The sequence below is a fragment of the Hyperolius riggenbachi genome, chromosome 1, assembly GCF_040937935.1.
Source record: "Hyperolius riggenbachi isolate aHypRig1 chromosome 1, aHypRig1.pri, whole genome shotgun sequence".
Taxonomy (NCBI): domain Eukaryota; kingdom Metazoa; phylum Chordata; class Amphibia; order Anura; family Hyperoliidae; genus Hyperolius; species Hyperolius riggenbachi.
Window position 1 is genome coordinate 686,656,480 of NC_090646.1, and position 15,079 is coordinate 686,671,558.

Below are 15,079 nucleotides of genomic sequence, written 5' to 3' on the forward strand. Positions count from 1 at the left end.
GCGGACTATATAACTCAGCCTGGGACAGTCACAGATCATCTTCACTTAGCTTAGCTAAGCTTAGGTAGCGCATAGCTAGGGTTGATCCCGAGTGAATCGGAAACGGCGTTCTCCCGCCAACTAACGCCCAGATCTATACGCTGGTAACTTTTTTTTATTTCCCTTTTATTTTTGCAAACTTGTCTCGTTGTGTATCCTTGTAACTTTTATTTTGTAACTTTTTACTGTTTTTGTAAATCTTTTGTATATATTATTTTCTGCATCGTTCCACTTTTTTCCTGGAATATTAAATCATTATTTAATAAGTTTGACTTCTGCTGTACTAAGCTAACACTCATAGCCTAGAAGAGACTGAAGTGTAACGGTGTATAAGTCCATGCCTGATTGTATGATTGAGCAACACTACCGTATAAGATTGTGTTTGTATTGTGTGTATGGGGCACTTCTGCGCTCGACAGCAGAGTGGGAAGTCTCAGAGTGGCTAACAGTATCGTTCTGAACGACTGTTAGTGGTTTTGCTTCACTACAGTTTAAGATTGCAATTGTGCGGGTGTGTGTGGTGTTTGCCATACGTTGGCCTAAAGCGCGCAGCTGACCCAATGTACGAAAACGCCAGTGCGAGTAGCTCGACATCCGAGCGAGGATTGGGTCTAGCAATAGCTAGTGGTGGCAGTGAGAAGTGTTTGAGGGGTCACAGCCTTGTTTTAGCTCGACTAAGGCTGCTCCCCGCTTGATCTGGTCAAACCCGCAGTCGGGAACTGTATACGTAGGCGTGCCGCGCGGCCGGTTCCTGACAGGGTTGTCAGTAAGGATGTGTTATTCTGGGAAGGAGGGTTCCTATGTGAGATGCATGAAGTATGTCATGTAGCTTCTGTGCTCCCTGAGGCTGGCTTCACTCTGCTAAATTTACTAGATTACTGCGGCAGTGTACGGTAATCTCCACTCTGCAGGGGCAGCATGGTGGCGTAGTGATTAGCGATCTCGCCTTGCAGCGATAGGTCCCCGGTTCGAATCCCAGCCGGGTCAACTTCTGCAAGGAGTTTGTATGTTCTCCCTGTGTCTGTGTGTGTTTCCTCCGGGCACCCCGGTTTCTTCCCACATCCCAAAAACATGCAGATAAGTTAATTGGCTTCCCTCTAAATTGCCCCCTACACTGCGATACATGCACTACACGATACATACATAGACATATGACTATGGTAAGGATTAGAGTGTGAGCTCCTCTGATACATACACTACACGATACATACATAGACATATAACTATGGTAAGGATTAGATTGTGAGCTCCTCTGATACATACACTACACGATACATACATAGACATATGACTATGGTAAGGATTAGATTGTGAGCTCCTCTGAGGGACAGTTAATGACCAGACAATATACTCTGTACAGCGCTGCGGAATGCCAGCGCTATATGAATTACTAAAATAAATAAAAATTCTGGCTGCAGGCCAAGCAGGAAGTCCAGCTCTCTAGTGCCCCCTTCCTGTGGCCCAAATAAGAATTGAGTGAAAGTGTAATGAAAAAATATGCGTCCACGAATAAGCACCGCAAAAAAATAATAATAAAATAAAAATCCCTGCGTGGCCTTAGACTTGAAGGCTTCCGATTCGCCGCACATGTTGCCCGACAGTGGGCTGCTGCTCTCGCGTTTATGCGGCAGAACGCATCGCACCGCACAAGGTATGAAATGCCCCATAGACTTACATTGTCGTAGCGTTGGCCTTCCGCCAAATTGGTCAACGCAACGCGCCAGTGTGAAACGGGCGTTAATCTTTTCTATGCATCCTGAAAAATGTACTGCATACTTCTATATGCCACTACAGGGCCTCTTTAACTGTGACATATTACCAAATAAAGGTATATGGCCATGGTATTGCATACGTAAGAAATCGCAGCTGGGAGACTTGGGCGCAGGATACAGCCGGTATATGGCTGATCCTGCTGCTGCACAAGTCCCAGAGGCATATATGGGAGATCAGTGCCGGGAGACTTGGGTGCAGGACACAGCCGGTATATGTGTGATCCTGCTGCTGCACAAGTCACAGAGGCATATATGGGAGATCGGTGCCGGGAGACTTGGGCTCGGGATACAGCCGGTATATGGCTGATCCTGCTGCTGCACAAGTCCCAGAGGCATATATGGGAGATCGGTGCCGGGAGACTTGGGTGCAGGATACAGCCGGTATATGGCTGATCCTGCTGCTGCACAAGTCCCAGAGGCATATATGGGAGATCGGTGCCGGGAGACTTGGGCTCGGGATACAGCCGGTATATGGCTGATCCTGCTGCTGCACAAGTCCCAGAGGCATATATGGGAGATCAGTGCCGGGAGACTTGGGCGCAGGATACAGCCGGTATATGGCTGATCCTGCTTCTGCACAAGTCCCAGAGGCATATATGGGAGATCAGTGCCGGGAGACTTGGGTGCAGGACACAGCCGGTATATGGCTGATCCTGCTGCTGCACAAGTCCCAGAGGCATATATGGGAGATCGGTGCTGGGAGACTTGGGCGCAGGATACAGCCGGTATATGGCTGATCCTGCTGCTGCACAAGTCCCAGAGGCATATATGGGAGATCAGTGCCGGGAGACTTGGGTGCAGGACACAGCCGGTATATGTGTGATCCTGCTGCTGCACAAGTCCCAGAGGCATATATGGGAGATCGGTGCCGGGAGACTTGGGCTCGGGATACAGCCGGTATATGGCTGATCCTGCTGCTGCACAAGTTCCAGAGACATATATGGGAGATCAGTGCTGGGAGACTTGGGCGCAGGATACAGCCGGTATATGGCTGATCCTGCTGCTGCACAAGTCCCAGAGGCATATATGGGAGATCAGTGCTGGGAGACTTGGGCGCAGGATACAGCCGGTATATGGCTGATCCTGCTGCTGCACAAGTCACAGAGGCATATATGGGAGATCAGTGCTGGGAGACTTGGGTGCAGAATACAGCCGGTATATGACTGATCCTGCTTCTGCACAAGTCCCAGAGGCATATATGGGAGATCAGTGCTGGGAGACTTGGGTGCAGAATACACCCGGTATATGGCTGATCCGGCTGCTGCACAAGTCCCAGAGGCATATATGGCAGATCAGTGCTGGGAGACTTGGGTGCAGGATACAGCCGGTATATGTGTGATCCTGCTGCTGCACAAGTCACAGAGGCATATATGGGAAATCGGTGCCGGGAGACTTGGGGGCAGAATACAGCCGGTATATGACTGATCCTGCTGCTTCACAAGTCCCAGAGGCATATATGGGAGATCGGTGCTGGGAGACTTGGGCGCAGGATACAGCCGGTATATGGCTGATCCTGCTGCTGCACAAGTCCCAGAGGCATATATGGGAGATCAGTGCTGGGAGACTTGGGCGCAGGATACAGCCGGTATATGGCTGATCCTGCTGCTGCACAAGTCCCAGAGGCATATATGGGAGATCAGCGCCGGGAGACTTGGGCGCAGGATACAGCCGGTATATGGCTGATCCTGCTGCTGCACAAGTCCCAGAGGCATATATGGGAGATCAGTGCCGGGAGACTTGGGTGCAGGACACAGCCGGTATATGTGTGATCCTGCTGCTGCACAAGTCACAGAGGCATATATGGGAGATCGGTGCCGGGAGACTTGGGCGCAGGATACAGCCGGTATATGGCTGATCCTGCTGCTGCACAAGTCACAGAGGCATATATGGGAGATCAGTGCTGGGAGACTTGGGCGCAGGATACAGCCGGTATATGGCTGATCCGGCTGCTGCACAAGTCCCAGAGGCATATATGGCAGATCAGTGCTGGGAGACTTGGGCGCAGGATACAGCCGGTATATGTGTGATCCTGCTGCTGCACAAGTCACAGAGGCATATATGGGAGATCGGTGCCGGGAGACTTGGGCGCAGGATACAGCCGGTATATGGCTGATCCTGCTGCTGCACAAGTCACAGAGGCATATATGGGAGATCAGTGCTGGGAGACTTGGGCGCAGGATACAGCCGGTATATGGCTGATCCTGCTGCTGCACAAGTCCCAGAGGCATATATGGCAGATCAGTGCTGGGAGACTTGGGCGCAGGATACAGCCGGTATATGGCTGATCCTGCTGCTGCACAAGTCCCAGAGGCATATATGGGAGATCGGTGCCGGGAGACTTGGGTGCAGGATACAGCCGGTATATGTGTGATCCTGCTGCTGCACAAGTCACAGAGGCATATATGGGAGATCGGTGCCGGGAGACTTGGGCTCGGGATACAGCCGGTATATGGCTGATCCTGCTGCTGCACAAGTCCCAGAGGCATATATGGGAGATCGGTGCCGGGAGACTTGGGCACAGGATACAGCCGGTATATGGCTGATCCTGCTGCTGCACAAGTCCCAGAGGCATATATGGGAGATCGGTGCCGGGAGACTTGGGTGCAGGATACAGCCGGTATATGTGTGATCCTGCTGCTGCACAAGTCACAGAGGCATATATGGGAGATCGGTGCCGGGAGACTTGGGCTCGGGATACAGCCGGTATATGGCTGATCCTGCTGCTGCACAAGTTCCAGAGACATATATGGGAGATCAGTGCTGGGAGACTTGGGCGCAGGATACAGCCGGTATATGGCTGATCCTGCTGCTGCACAAGTCCCAGAGGCATATATGGGAGATCAGTGCTGGGAGACTTGGGCGCAGGATACAGCCGGTATATGGCTGATCCTGCTGCTGCACAAGTCACAGAGGCATATATGGGAGATCAGTGCTGGGAGACTTGGGTGCAGAATACAGCCGGTATATGACTGATCCTGCTTCTGCACAAGTCCCAGAGGCATATATGGGAGATCAGTGCTGGGAGACTTGGGTGCAGAATACACCCGGTATATGACTGATCCTGCTGCTGCACAAGTCCCAGAGGCATATATGGGAGATCAGTGCTGGGAGACTTGGGCGCAGGATACAGCCGGTATATGGCTGATCCGGCTGCTGCACAAGTCCCAGAGGCATATATGGCAGATCAGTGCTGGGAGACTTGGGTGCAGGATACAGCCGGTATATGTGTGATCCTGCTGCTGCACAAGTCACAGAGGCATATATGGGAAATCGGTGCCGGGAGACTTGGGGGCAGAATACAGCCGGTATATGACTGATCCTGCTGCTTCACAAGTCCCAGAGGCATATATGGGAGATCGGTGCTGGGAGACTTGGGCGCAGGATACAGCCGGTATATGGCTGATCCTGCTGCTGCACAAGTCCCAGAGGCATATATGGGAGATCAGTGCTGGGAGACTTGGGCGCAGGATACAGCCGGTATATGGCTGATCCTGCTGCTGCACAAGTCCCAGAGGCATATATGGGAGATCAGCTCCGGGAAACTTGGGCGCAGGATACAGCCGGTATATGGCTGATCCTGCTGCTGCACAAGTCCCAGAGGCATATATGGGAGATCAGCGCCGGGAGACTTGGGCGCAGGATACAGCCGGTATATGGCTGATCCTGCTGCTGCACAAGTCCCAGAGGCATATATGGGAGATCAGTGCCGGGAGACTTGGGTGCAGGACACAGCCGGTATATGTGTGATCCTGCTGCTGCACAAGTCACAGAGGCATATATGGGAGATCGGTGCCGGGAGACTTGGGCGCAGGATACAGCCGGTATATGGCTGATCCTGCTGCTGCACAAGTCACAGAGGCATATATGGGAGATCAGTGCTGGGAGACTTGGGCGCAGGATACAGCCGGTATATGGCTGATCCGGCTGCTGCACAAGTCCCAGAGGCATATATGGCAGATCAGTGCTGGGAGACTTGGGCGCAGGATACAGCCGGTATATGTGTGATCCTGCTGCTGCACAAGTCACAGAGGCATATATGGGAGATCGGTGCCGGGAGAGTTGGGCGCAGGATACAGCCGGTATATGGCTGATCCTGCTGCTGCACAAGTCACAGAGGCATATATGGGAGATCAGTGCTGGGAGACTTGGGCGCAGGATACAGCCGGTATATGGCTGATCCTGCTGCTGCACAAGTCCCAGAGGCATATATGGCAGATCAGTGCTGGGAGACTTGGGCGCAGGATACAGCCGGTATATGTGTGATCCTGCAACTGCACAAGTCACAGAGGCATATATGGGAGATCAGTGCAGGAGACTTGGGTGCAGGATACAGCCGGTATATGGCTGATCCTGCTGCTGCACAAGTCTCAGAGGCATATATGGGAGATCGGTGCCGGGAGACTTGGGCTCGGGATACAGCCGGTATATGGCTGATCCTGCTGCTGCACAAGTCCCAGAGGCATATATGGGAGATCAGTGCTGGGAGACTTGGGCGCAGGATACAGCCGGTATATGGCTGATCCTGCTGCTGCACAAGTCACAGAGGCATATATGGGAGATCAGTGCCGGGAGACTTGGGCACAGGATACAGCCGGTATATGGCTGATCCTGCTGCTGCACAAGTCCCAGAGGCATATATGGGAGATCAGTGCTGGGAGACTTGGGCGCAGGGTACAGCCGGTATATGGCTGATCCTGCTGCTGCACAAGTCCCAGAGGCATATATGGGAGATCAGTGCCGGGAGACTTGGGTGCAGGATACAGCCGGTATATGGCTGATCCTGCTGCTGCACAAGTCCCAGAGGCATATATGGGAGATCAGTGCCGGGAGACTTGGGCTCGGGATACAGCCGGTATATGGCTGATCCTGCTGCTGCACAAGTCCCAGAGGCATATATGGGAGATCAGTGCTGGGAGACTTGGGCGCAGGGTACAGCCGGTATATGGCTGATGCTGCTGCTGCACAAGTTCTGGCCGTGGTAATTACTATTCCTCCTCCAGGTCCACGTGGATGGTGGGGAATTACGTAATTCAGCTTCTAGCGATTGCTGGCAGATGAATTACAGCGTTTCAAAAGTAACTTGAATAGTGGAACATTTTGGTTTCTAATTATTATTGCCCAGAAAGGAGACATTATGCAATTCCCTTCTTCACTCATATCTGGAACGCCCCCTCTGCACCCCCCATGGAAGGACACACACACACACACACACACGGAAGGACACACACACACACACACACGGAAGGACACACACACACACACACACACTGTACACACACACACACACACACTGTACACACTGTACACACACACACACACACACACTGTACACACACTGTACACACACTGTACACACACTGTACACACACACACACACACACACTGTACACACACACACACACACTGTACACACACACAGTACACACAGTACACACACACACACACACACACACACTGTACACACACACACACACACACACACAGTACACACTGTACACACACACACACACTGTACACACACTGTACACACACTGTACACACACTGTACACACACTGTACACACACTGTACACACACTGTACACACACACACTGTACACACACACACACTGTACACACACTGTACACACACACACACTGTACACACACTGTACACACACTGTATGTAACACCTCTATAATGCTTTAACTGTAAAGAAATCCTCCAGACACCAATCAAGTTCTTTTTAAGAAATATTTGTATTAAATGATATGGATAAAAAAATAGTTTAGTGACAAAACATTCATAAACTTCTTATCTTCAGCCTGTTAGGATCAGGGCTAGTTCAGGAACCATATAAGTAATTCAGTTTATTAGCATTTACTTGCCAGAATTTTCAATACACAGCACTCTGCTATTTGTCACTTCTTCACTGCTGTCTTTTTAAAGTGGATCTGAATTCTTGCATAGGACAGAAGGGAAAGTAGAGAAATGTCTGGCGGTTACCTAGCAACATCCAGGATGAGACAAATATGTTGAATTGATAATTGTGAATGATCACTTAATGTATAAGAAGCACCGCTGTCTCCTCTGTATTTTGTCTGCCAGCTGTTGTCACACAATCTCTTCAGACACTGCACTGCAGTCTTCACTCCTTTTCTGTAATCCTGTCACTTGTTGCTCTGTCTCACTCTTGTATGCATTGCTGTCCTGACTTTTGTTGTCTCTGTGTCACTGTAATGTCTCTGCTGGTTTCTGTTATAGGTACATTTTAATATCCTTGTCTTTCTTTCTTATTGCTTACTGTTTCTCTTCTGGCTTATCTCTCCAGCATTGCTGCTCTTTACTGGCCTGTAGCTGTGAGTGGTCTCTCTCCTCTCCTGTAATGTCTGCAGCTCTCTCTCTTCTGGCTTATCTCTCCAGTATTGCTGCTCTTTATTGGCCTGTAGCTGTGAGTGGTCTCTCTCCTCTCCTGTAATGTCTGCAGCTCTCTCTCTCTTCTGGCTTATCTCTCCAGCATTGCTGCTCTTTACTGGCCTGTAGCTGTGAGTGGTCTCTCTCCTCTCCTGTAATGTCTGCAGCTCTCTCTCTTCTGGCTTATCTCTCCAGTACTGCTGCTCGTTACTGGCCTGTAGCTGTGAGTGGTCTCTCTCCTCTCATGTAATGTCTGCAGCTCTCTCTCTTCTGGCTTATCTCTCCAGTATTGCTGCTCTGTATTGGCCTGTAGCTGTGAGCGGTCTCTCTCCTCTCCTGTAATGTCTGCAGCTCTTTTTCTCTTCTGGCTTATCTCTCCAGTATTGCTGCTCTTTACTGGCCTGTAGCTGTGAGTGGTCTCTCTCCTCTCCTGTAATGTCTGCAGCTCTCTCTCTCTTCTGGCTTATCTCTCCAGTATTGCTGCTCTTTACTGGCCTGTAGCTGTGAGTGATCTCTCTCCTCTCCTGTAATGTCTGCAGCTCTCTCTCTCTTCTGGCTTATCTCTCCAGTATCGCTGCTCTTTACTGGCCTGTAGCTGTGAGTGATCTCTCTCCTCTCCTGTAATGTCTGCAGCTCTCTCTCTTCTGGCTTATCTCTCCAGTATTGCTGCTCTTTACTGGCCTGTAGCTGTGAGTGGTCGCTCTCCTCTCCTGTAATGTCTGCAGCTCTCTCTCTCTTCTGGCTTATCTCTCCAGTATTGCTGCTCTTTACTGGCCTGTAGCTGTGAGTGATCTCTCTCCTCTCCTGTAATGTCTGCAGCTCTCTCTCTCTTCTGGCTTATCTCTCCAGTATCGCTGCTCTTTACTGGCCTGTAGCTGTGAGTGATCTCTCTCCTCTCCTGTAATGTCTGCAGCTCTCTCTCTTCTGGCTTATCTCTCCAGTATTGCTGCTCTTTACTGGCCTGTAGCTGTGAGTGGTCGCTCTCCTCTCCTGTAATGTCTGCAGCTCTCTCTCTCTTCTGGCTTATCTCTCCAGTATTGCTGCTCTTTATTGGCCTGTAGCTGTGAGTGGTCTCTCTCCTCTCCTGTAATGTCTGCAGCTCTCTCTCTTCTGGCTTATCTCTCCAGTATTGCTGCTCTTTATTGGCCTGTAGCTGTGAGTGATCTCTCTCCTCTCCTGTAATGTCTGCAGCTCTCTCTCTCTTCTGGCTTATCTCTCCAGTATCGCTGCTCTTTACTGGCCTGTAGCTGTGAGTGATCTCTCTCCTCTCCTGTAATGTCTGCAGCTCTCTCTCTTCTGGCTTATCTCTCCAGTATTGCTGCTCTTTACTGGCCTGTAGCTGTGAGTGGTCGCTCTCCTCTCCTGTAATGTCTGCAGCTCTCTCTCTCTTCTGGCTTATCTCTCCAGTATTGCTGCTCTTTACTGGCCTGTAGCTGTGAGTGATCTCTCTCCTCTCCTGTAATGTCTGCAGCTCTCTCTCTCTTCTGGCTTATCTCTCCAGTATCGCTGCTCTTTACTGGCCTGTAGCTGTGAGTGATCTCTCTCCTCTCCTGTAATGTCTGCAGCTCTCTCTCTTCTGGCTTATCTCTCCAGTATCGCTGCTCTTTACCGGCCTGTAGCTGTGAGTGGTCTCTCTCCTCTCCTGTAATGTCTGCAGCTCTCTCTCTCTTCTGGCTTATCTCTCCAGTATCGCTGCTCTTTACTGGCCTGTAGCTGTGAGTGATCTCTCTCCTCTCCTGTAATGTCTGCAGCTCTCTCTCTTCTGGCTTATCTCTCCAGTATTGCTGCTCTTTACCGGCCTGTAGCTGTGAGTGGCCTCTCTCCTCTCCTGTAATGTCTGCAGCTCTCTCTCTCTTCTGGCTTATCTCTCCAGTATTGCTGCTCTTTATTGGCCTGTAGCTGTGAGTGATCTCTCTCCTCTCCTGTAATGTCTGCAGCTCTCTCTCTTCTGGCTTATCTCTCCAGTATTGCTGCTCTTTACTGGCCTGTAGCTGTGAGTGGTCGCTCTCCTCTCCTGTAATGTCTGCAGCTCTCTCTCTCTTCTGGCTTATCTCTCCAGTATTGCTGCTCTTTACTGGCCTGTAGCTGTGAGTGATCTCTCTCCTCTCCTGTAATGTCTGCAGCTCTCTCTCTCTTCTGGCTTATCTCTCCAGTATCGCTGCTCTTTACTGGCCTGTAGCTGTGAGTGATCTCTCTCCTCTCCTGTAATGTCTGCAGCTCTCTCTCTTCTGGCTTATCTCTCCAGTATCGCTGCTCTTTACCGGCCTGTAGCTGTGAGTGATCTCTCTCCTCTCCTGTAATGTCTGCAGCTCTCTCTCTCTTCTGGCTTATCTCTCCAGTATTGCTGCTCTTTACTGGCCTGTAGCTGTGAGTGATCTCTCTCCTCTCCTGTAATGTCTGCAGCTCTCTCTCTCTTCTGGCTTATCTCTCCAGTATTGCTGCTCTTTATTGGCCTGTAGCTGTGAGTGGTCTCTCTCCTCTCCTGTAATGTCTGCAGCTCTCTCTCTCTTCTGGCTTATCTCTCCAGTATCGCTGCTCTTTACTGGCCTGTAGCTGTGAGCGGTCTCTCTCCTCTCCTGTAATGTCTGCAGCTCTCTCTCTCTTCTGGCTTATCTCTCCAGTATTGCTGCCCTTTACTGGCCTGTAGCTGTGAGCGGTCTCTCTCCTCTCCTGTAATGTCTGCAGCTCTCTCTCTCTTCTGGCTTATCTCTCCAGTATTGCTGCCCTTTACTGGCCTGTAGCTGTGAGTGGTCTCTCTCCTCTCCTGTAATGTCTGCAGCTCTCTCTCTCCTCTGGCTTATCTCTCCAGTATTGCTGCCCTTTACTGGCCTGTAGCTGTGAGCGGTCTCTCTCCTCTCCTGTAATGTCTGCAGCTCTCTCTCTCTTCTGGCTTATCTCTCCAGTATTGTTGCTCTTTATTGGCCTGTAGCTGTGAGTGGTCTCTCTCCTCTCCTGTAATGTCTGCAGCTCTTTTTCTCTTCTGGCTTATCTCTCCAGTATTGCTGCTCTTTACTGGCCTGTAGCTGTGAGTGGTCTCTCTCCTCTCCTGTAATGTCTGCAGCTCTCTCTCTTCTGGCTTATCTCTCCAGTACTGCTGCTCTTTATTGGCCTGTAGCTGTGAGTGGTCTCTCTCCTCTCCTGTAATGTCTGCAGCTCTCTCTCTCTTCTGGCTTATCTCTCCAGTATCGCTGCTCTTTACTGGCCTGTAGCTGTGAGTGATCTCTCTCCTCTCCTGTAATGTCTGCAGCTCTCTCTCTTCTGGCTTATCTCTCCAGTATCGCTGCTCTTTACCGGCCTGTAGCTGTGAGTGATCTCTCTCCTCTCCTGTAATGTCTGCAGCTCTCTCTCTCTTCTGGCTTATCTCTCCAGTATTGCTGCTCTTTACTGGCCTGTAGCTGTGAGTGATCTCTCTCCTCTCCTGTAATGTCTGCAGCTCTCTCTCTCTTCTGGCTTATCTCTCCAGTATTGCTGCTCTTTATTGGCCTGTAGCTGTGAGTGGTCTCTCTCCTCTCCTGTAATGTCTGCAGCTCTCTCTCTCTTCTGGCTTATCTCTCCAGTATCGCTGCTCTTTACTGGCCTGTAGCTGTGAGCGGTCTCTCTCCTCTCCTGTAATGTCTGCAGCTCTCTCTCTCTTCTGGCTTATCTCTCCAGTATTGCTGCCCTTTACTGGCCTGTAGCTGTGAGCGGTCTCTCTCCTCTCCTGTAATGTCTGCAGCTCTCTCTCTCTTCTGGCTTATCTCTCCAGTATTGCTGGTCTTTACTGGCCTGTAGCTGTGAGCGGTCTCTCTCCTCTCCTGTAATGTCTGCAGCTCTCTCTCTCCTCTGGCTTATCTCTCCAGTATTGCTGCTCTTTACTGGCCTGTAGCTGTGAGTGATCTCTCTCCTCTCCTGTAATGTCTGCAGCTCTCTCTCTCTTCTGGCTTATCTCTCCAGTATTGTTGCTCTTTATTGGCCTGTAGCTGTGAGTGGTCTCTCTCCTCTCCTGTAATGTCTGCAGCTCTTTTTCTCTTCTGGCTTATCTCTCCAGTATTGCTGCTCTTTACTGGCCTGTAGCTGTGAGTGGTCTCTCTCCTCTCCTGTAATGTCTGCAGCTCTCTCTCTTCTGGCTTATCTCTCCAGTATTGCTGCTCTTTACCGGCCTGTAGCTGTGAGTGGTCTCTCTCCTCTCCTGTAATGTCTGCAGCTCTCTCTCTTCTGGCTTATCTCTCCAGTATCGCTGCTCTTTACTGGCCTGTAGCTGTGAGTGGTCTCTCTCCTCTCCTGTAATGTCTGCAGCTCTCTCTCTTCTGGCTTATCTCTCCAGTATCGCTGCTCTTTATTGGCCTGTAGCTGTGAGTGGTCTCTCTCCTCTCCTGTCTGCAGCTCTCTCTCTCTTCTGGCTTATCTCTCCAGTATCGCTGCTCTTTACTGGCCTGTAGCTGTGAGTGGTCTCTCTCCTCTCCTGTAATGTCTGCAGCTCTTTTTCTCTTCCTTAGTTCAGTTTCCGGTAAGTGCTTACTTGTCTGTGCCTCTGCCTTGCTCAGACCGTCTCACCAATGGCTGGTCTCTTCCCGTGTCTCTACTCTATTTCCTCACAAATCAAGCGTATTTCTTGCTGCAGTACAGTGTAGTATCGTGACACACTTTATTTCTTGCTGCCTCATCACCTCAGTCTCCATGGCTACTTGACTCCTCCCCCTCACTAGCCTTCAACTGTAAAACTCAACTGTTACTTCCTCCCTGCACATGCCCAGCTTCTCTCTCTTCTTTCCTGCTCATGGGCTCCACCTGACAGCACCTGCAGGTTCCCTTTACAGCAGCACTTTCACAAAAAGTAAATGCATCTGTAACCCTTGGTGTGTGTGTCTGTTGCAGTGACACACACACAGGGTTACATTTACACACACTGTACACACACTGTACACACACTGTACACACACTGTACACACACTGTACACACACTGTACACACACACACACACACACACACACACACACTGTACACACACACACACACTGTACACACACTGTACACACACTGTACACACACACACACACACACTGTACACACACACACACACTGTACACACACACACACACTGTACACACACACACACACACACACACACACACGCACACTGTACACACACACACACACACACACGGAAGGACACACGCGGACACACGCACACACACGGAAGGACACACACACACACACACGGAAGGACACACACACACACACACACACGGAAGGACACACACACACACACACACACACACACACACACACACACACACACACACGGAAGGACACACACACACACACACACACACACACACGGAAGGACACACACACACACACGGAAGGACACACACACACACACACACACACACGGAAGGACACACACACACACACACACGGAAGGACACACACACACACACACACACACACACACGGAAGGACACACACACACACACACACACACACACACACACACACACACACACACACACACACACACACACACACACACACACACGGAAGGACACACACACACACACACACACACACACACACACACACACGGAAGGACACACACACACACACACACACACACGGAAGGACACACGCAAGGGGAATGCCTCACCAGAATCTGTGACGGCCACGGCTTGGTGGAAGGTGTCTCCAGAATGGTGATGGCCGCCATCTTCCTCCTCAATGAGTGACGTTTGGGACCCATTGTGGTGGTGATGGTGATGATGATGTTCTTCCAGGAGAACATCAGCTGCTTCCTTATTCCTGAAGTCCAGTTCATAGAGGACAAAGCCGACAGCCACCATCAGCAGGAGGACAGAGGAGACAATACGCAGGCAGGTCTCTCTGCAGAGCCGCCGGCTGATGAAGGACGAGGACGGGCTGAAACACAAATGAGAAGAAAACTGAAAAGCGGAGAAAACACAGAGCATTATACTTCTTATGTCCATTCTTTACTAAACATCTCAGTGCTTAGTCCATGTCACTGTGCGTCATAATTAACCTGTCCTGTTCACAGCTCTCCGCCCATCAGGTACGCCTAGCATGGTGGGGATTACAGATCTATTCAGCAACTATCACACAGCATCTCCTAAGTGTGAGCCTTCTTCTTATTCCATATATTATGTCATATTCTATCTGACACACTGAATCTCTGAATCACAACACAGCCCACACTCGGATCACATTATAGGTGAAGCTTAATGCTCATCAGTTCAGTAAGATTCTGGGAGGTCAGGTTATGACTTCATCTGAGCATTCAAGCTAATATGAGAGTCATACTGGCCCCAGCAATCTCACAATCATTATTTAAAGGACACCCGAAGCGAAAATAAACTAATGAAATCAACCATTGTATCTATCTTCCGTCTCCTAAAAATGACTTTTAAGATATTCCATAGTTTTATTTTATGTTTAAATCTACTTTTTTAAGTTTTAACTGTTTTATTGTTTTTGCTCAATGACACATTCATTGAAGTATGCCAGAGCTAAAATCTATGAGCTATTGACCCTTTTTATCTCTTTCCTGCTCTCCGAAGCCATTTTCTGCTAGGAAAGTGTTTTATAGTTGGAATTTCTTATCAGTGAGGGTCACACTGTAGTCACTTCCTGTCTGAGTCAGGACTGAGTCAGCCACTTACATACCTGATATTTAACTCTTTCAGGCAGAGAAAGAAAAAAGGAACACAGCCTAGTTATTAGTGTGCTAGGCACTGTACATACACATGTCTATCACATCATGTCACCTCGGGTATCCTTTAATGCATTGCATTGCTAAAGATAAGGTTTTCTGCTATTGTTTTTGCAGCCATCAAACCAACAAGCGCTGATTCCAGTAATAATTGCAGAGTTCTCCCCAGAACTT

General features: G+C 49.9%; 1 protein-coding gene across 1 annotated transcript in view; it reads right to left on the minus strand.

The window, feature by feature from the left end:
- GGT6 (gamma-glutamyltransferase 6) overlaps positions 1-15,079 on the minus strand; it is a 38,831-nt gene that overhangs the window by 6,749 nt on the left and 17,003 nt on the right. Inside the window, 1 exon segment of the mRNA XM_068272725.1 lies at positions 13,829-14,097. Within this exon segment, the coding sequence (XP_068128826.1) occupies positions 13,829-14,097 (269 nt within the window).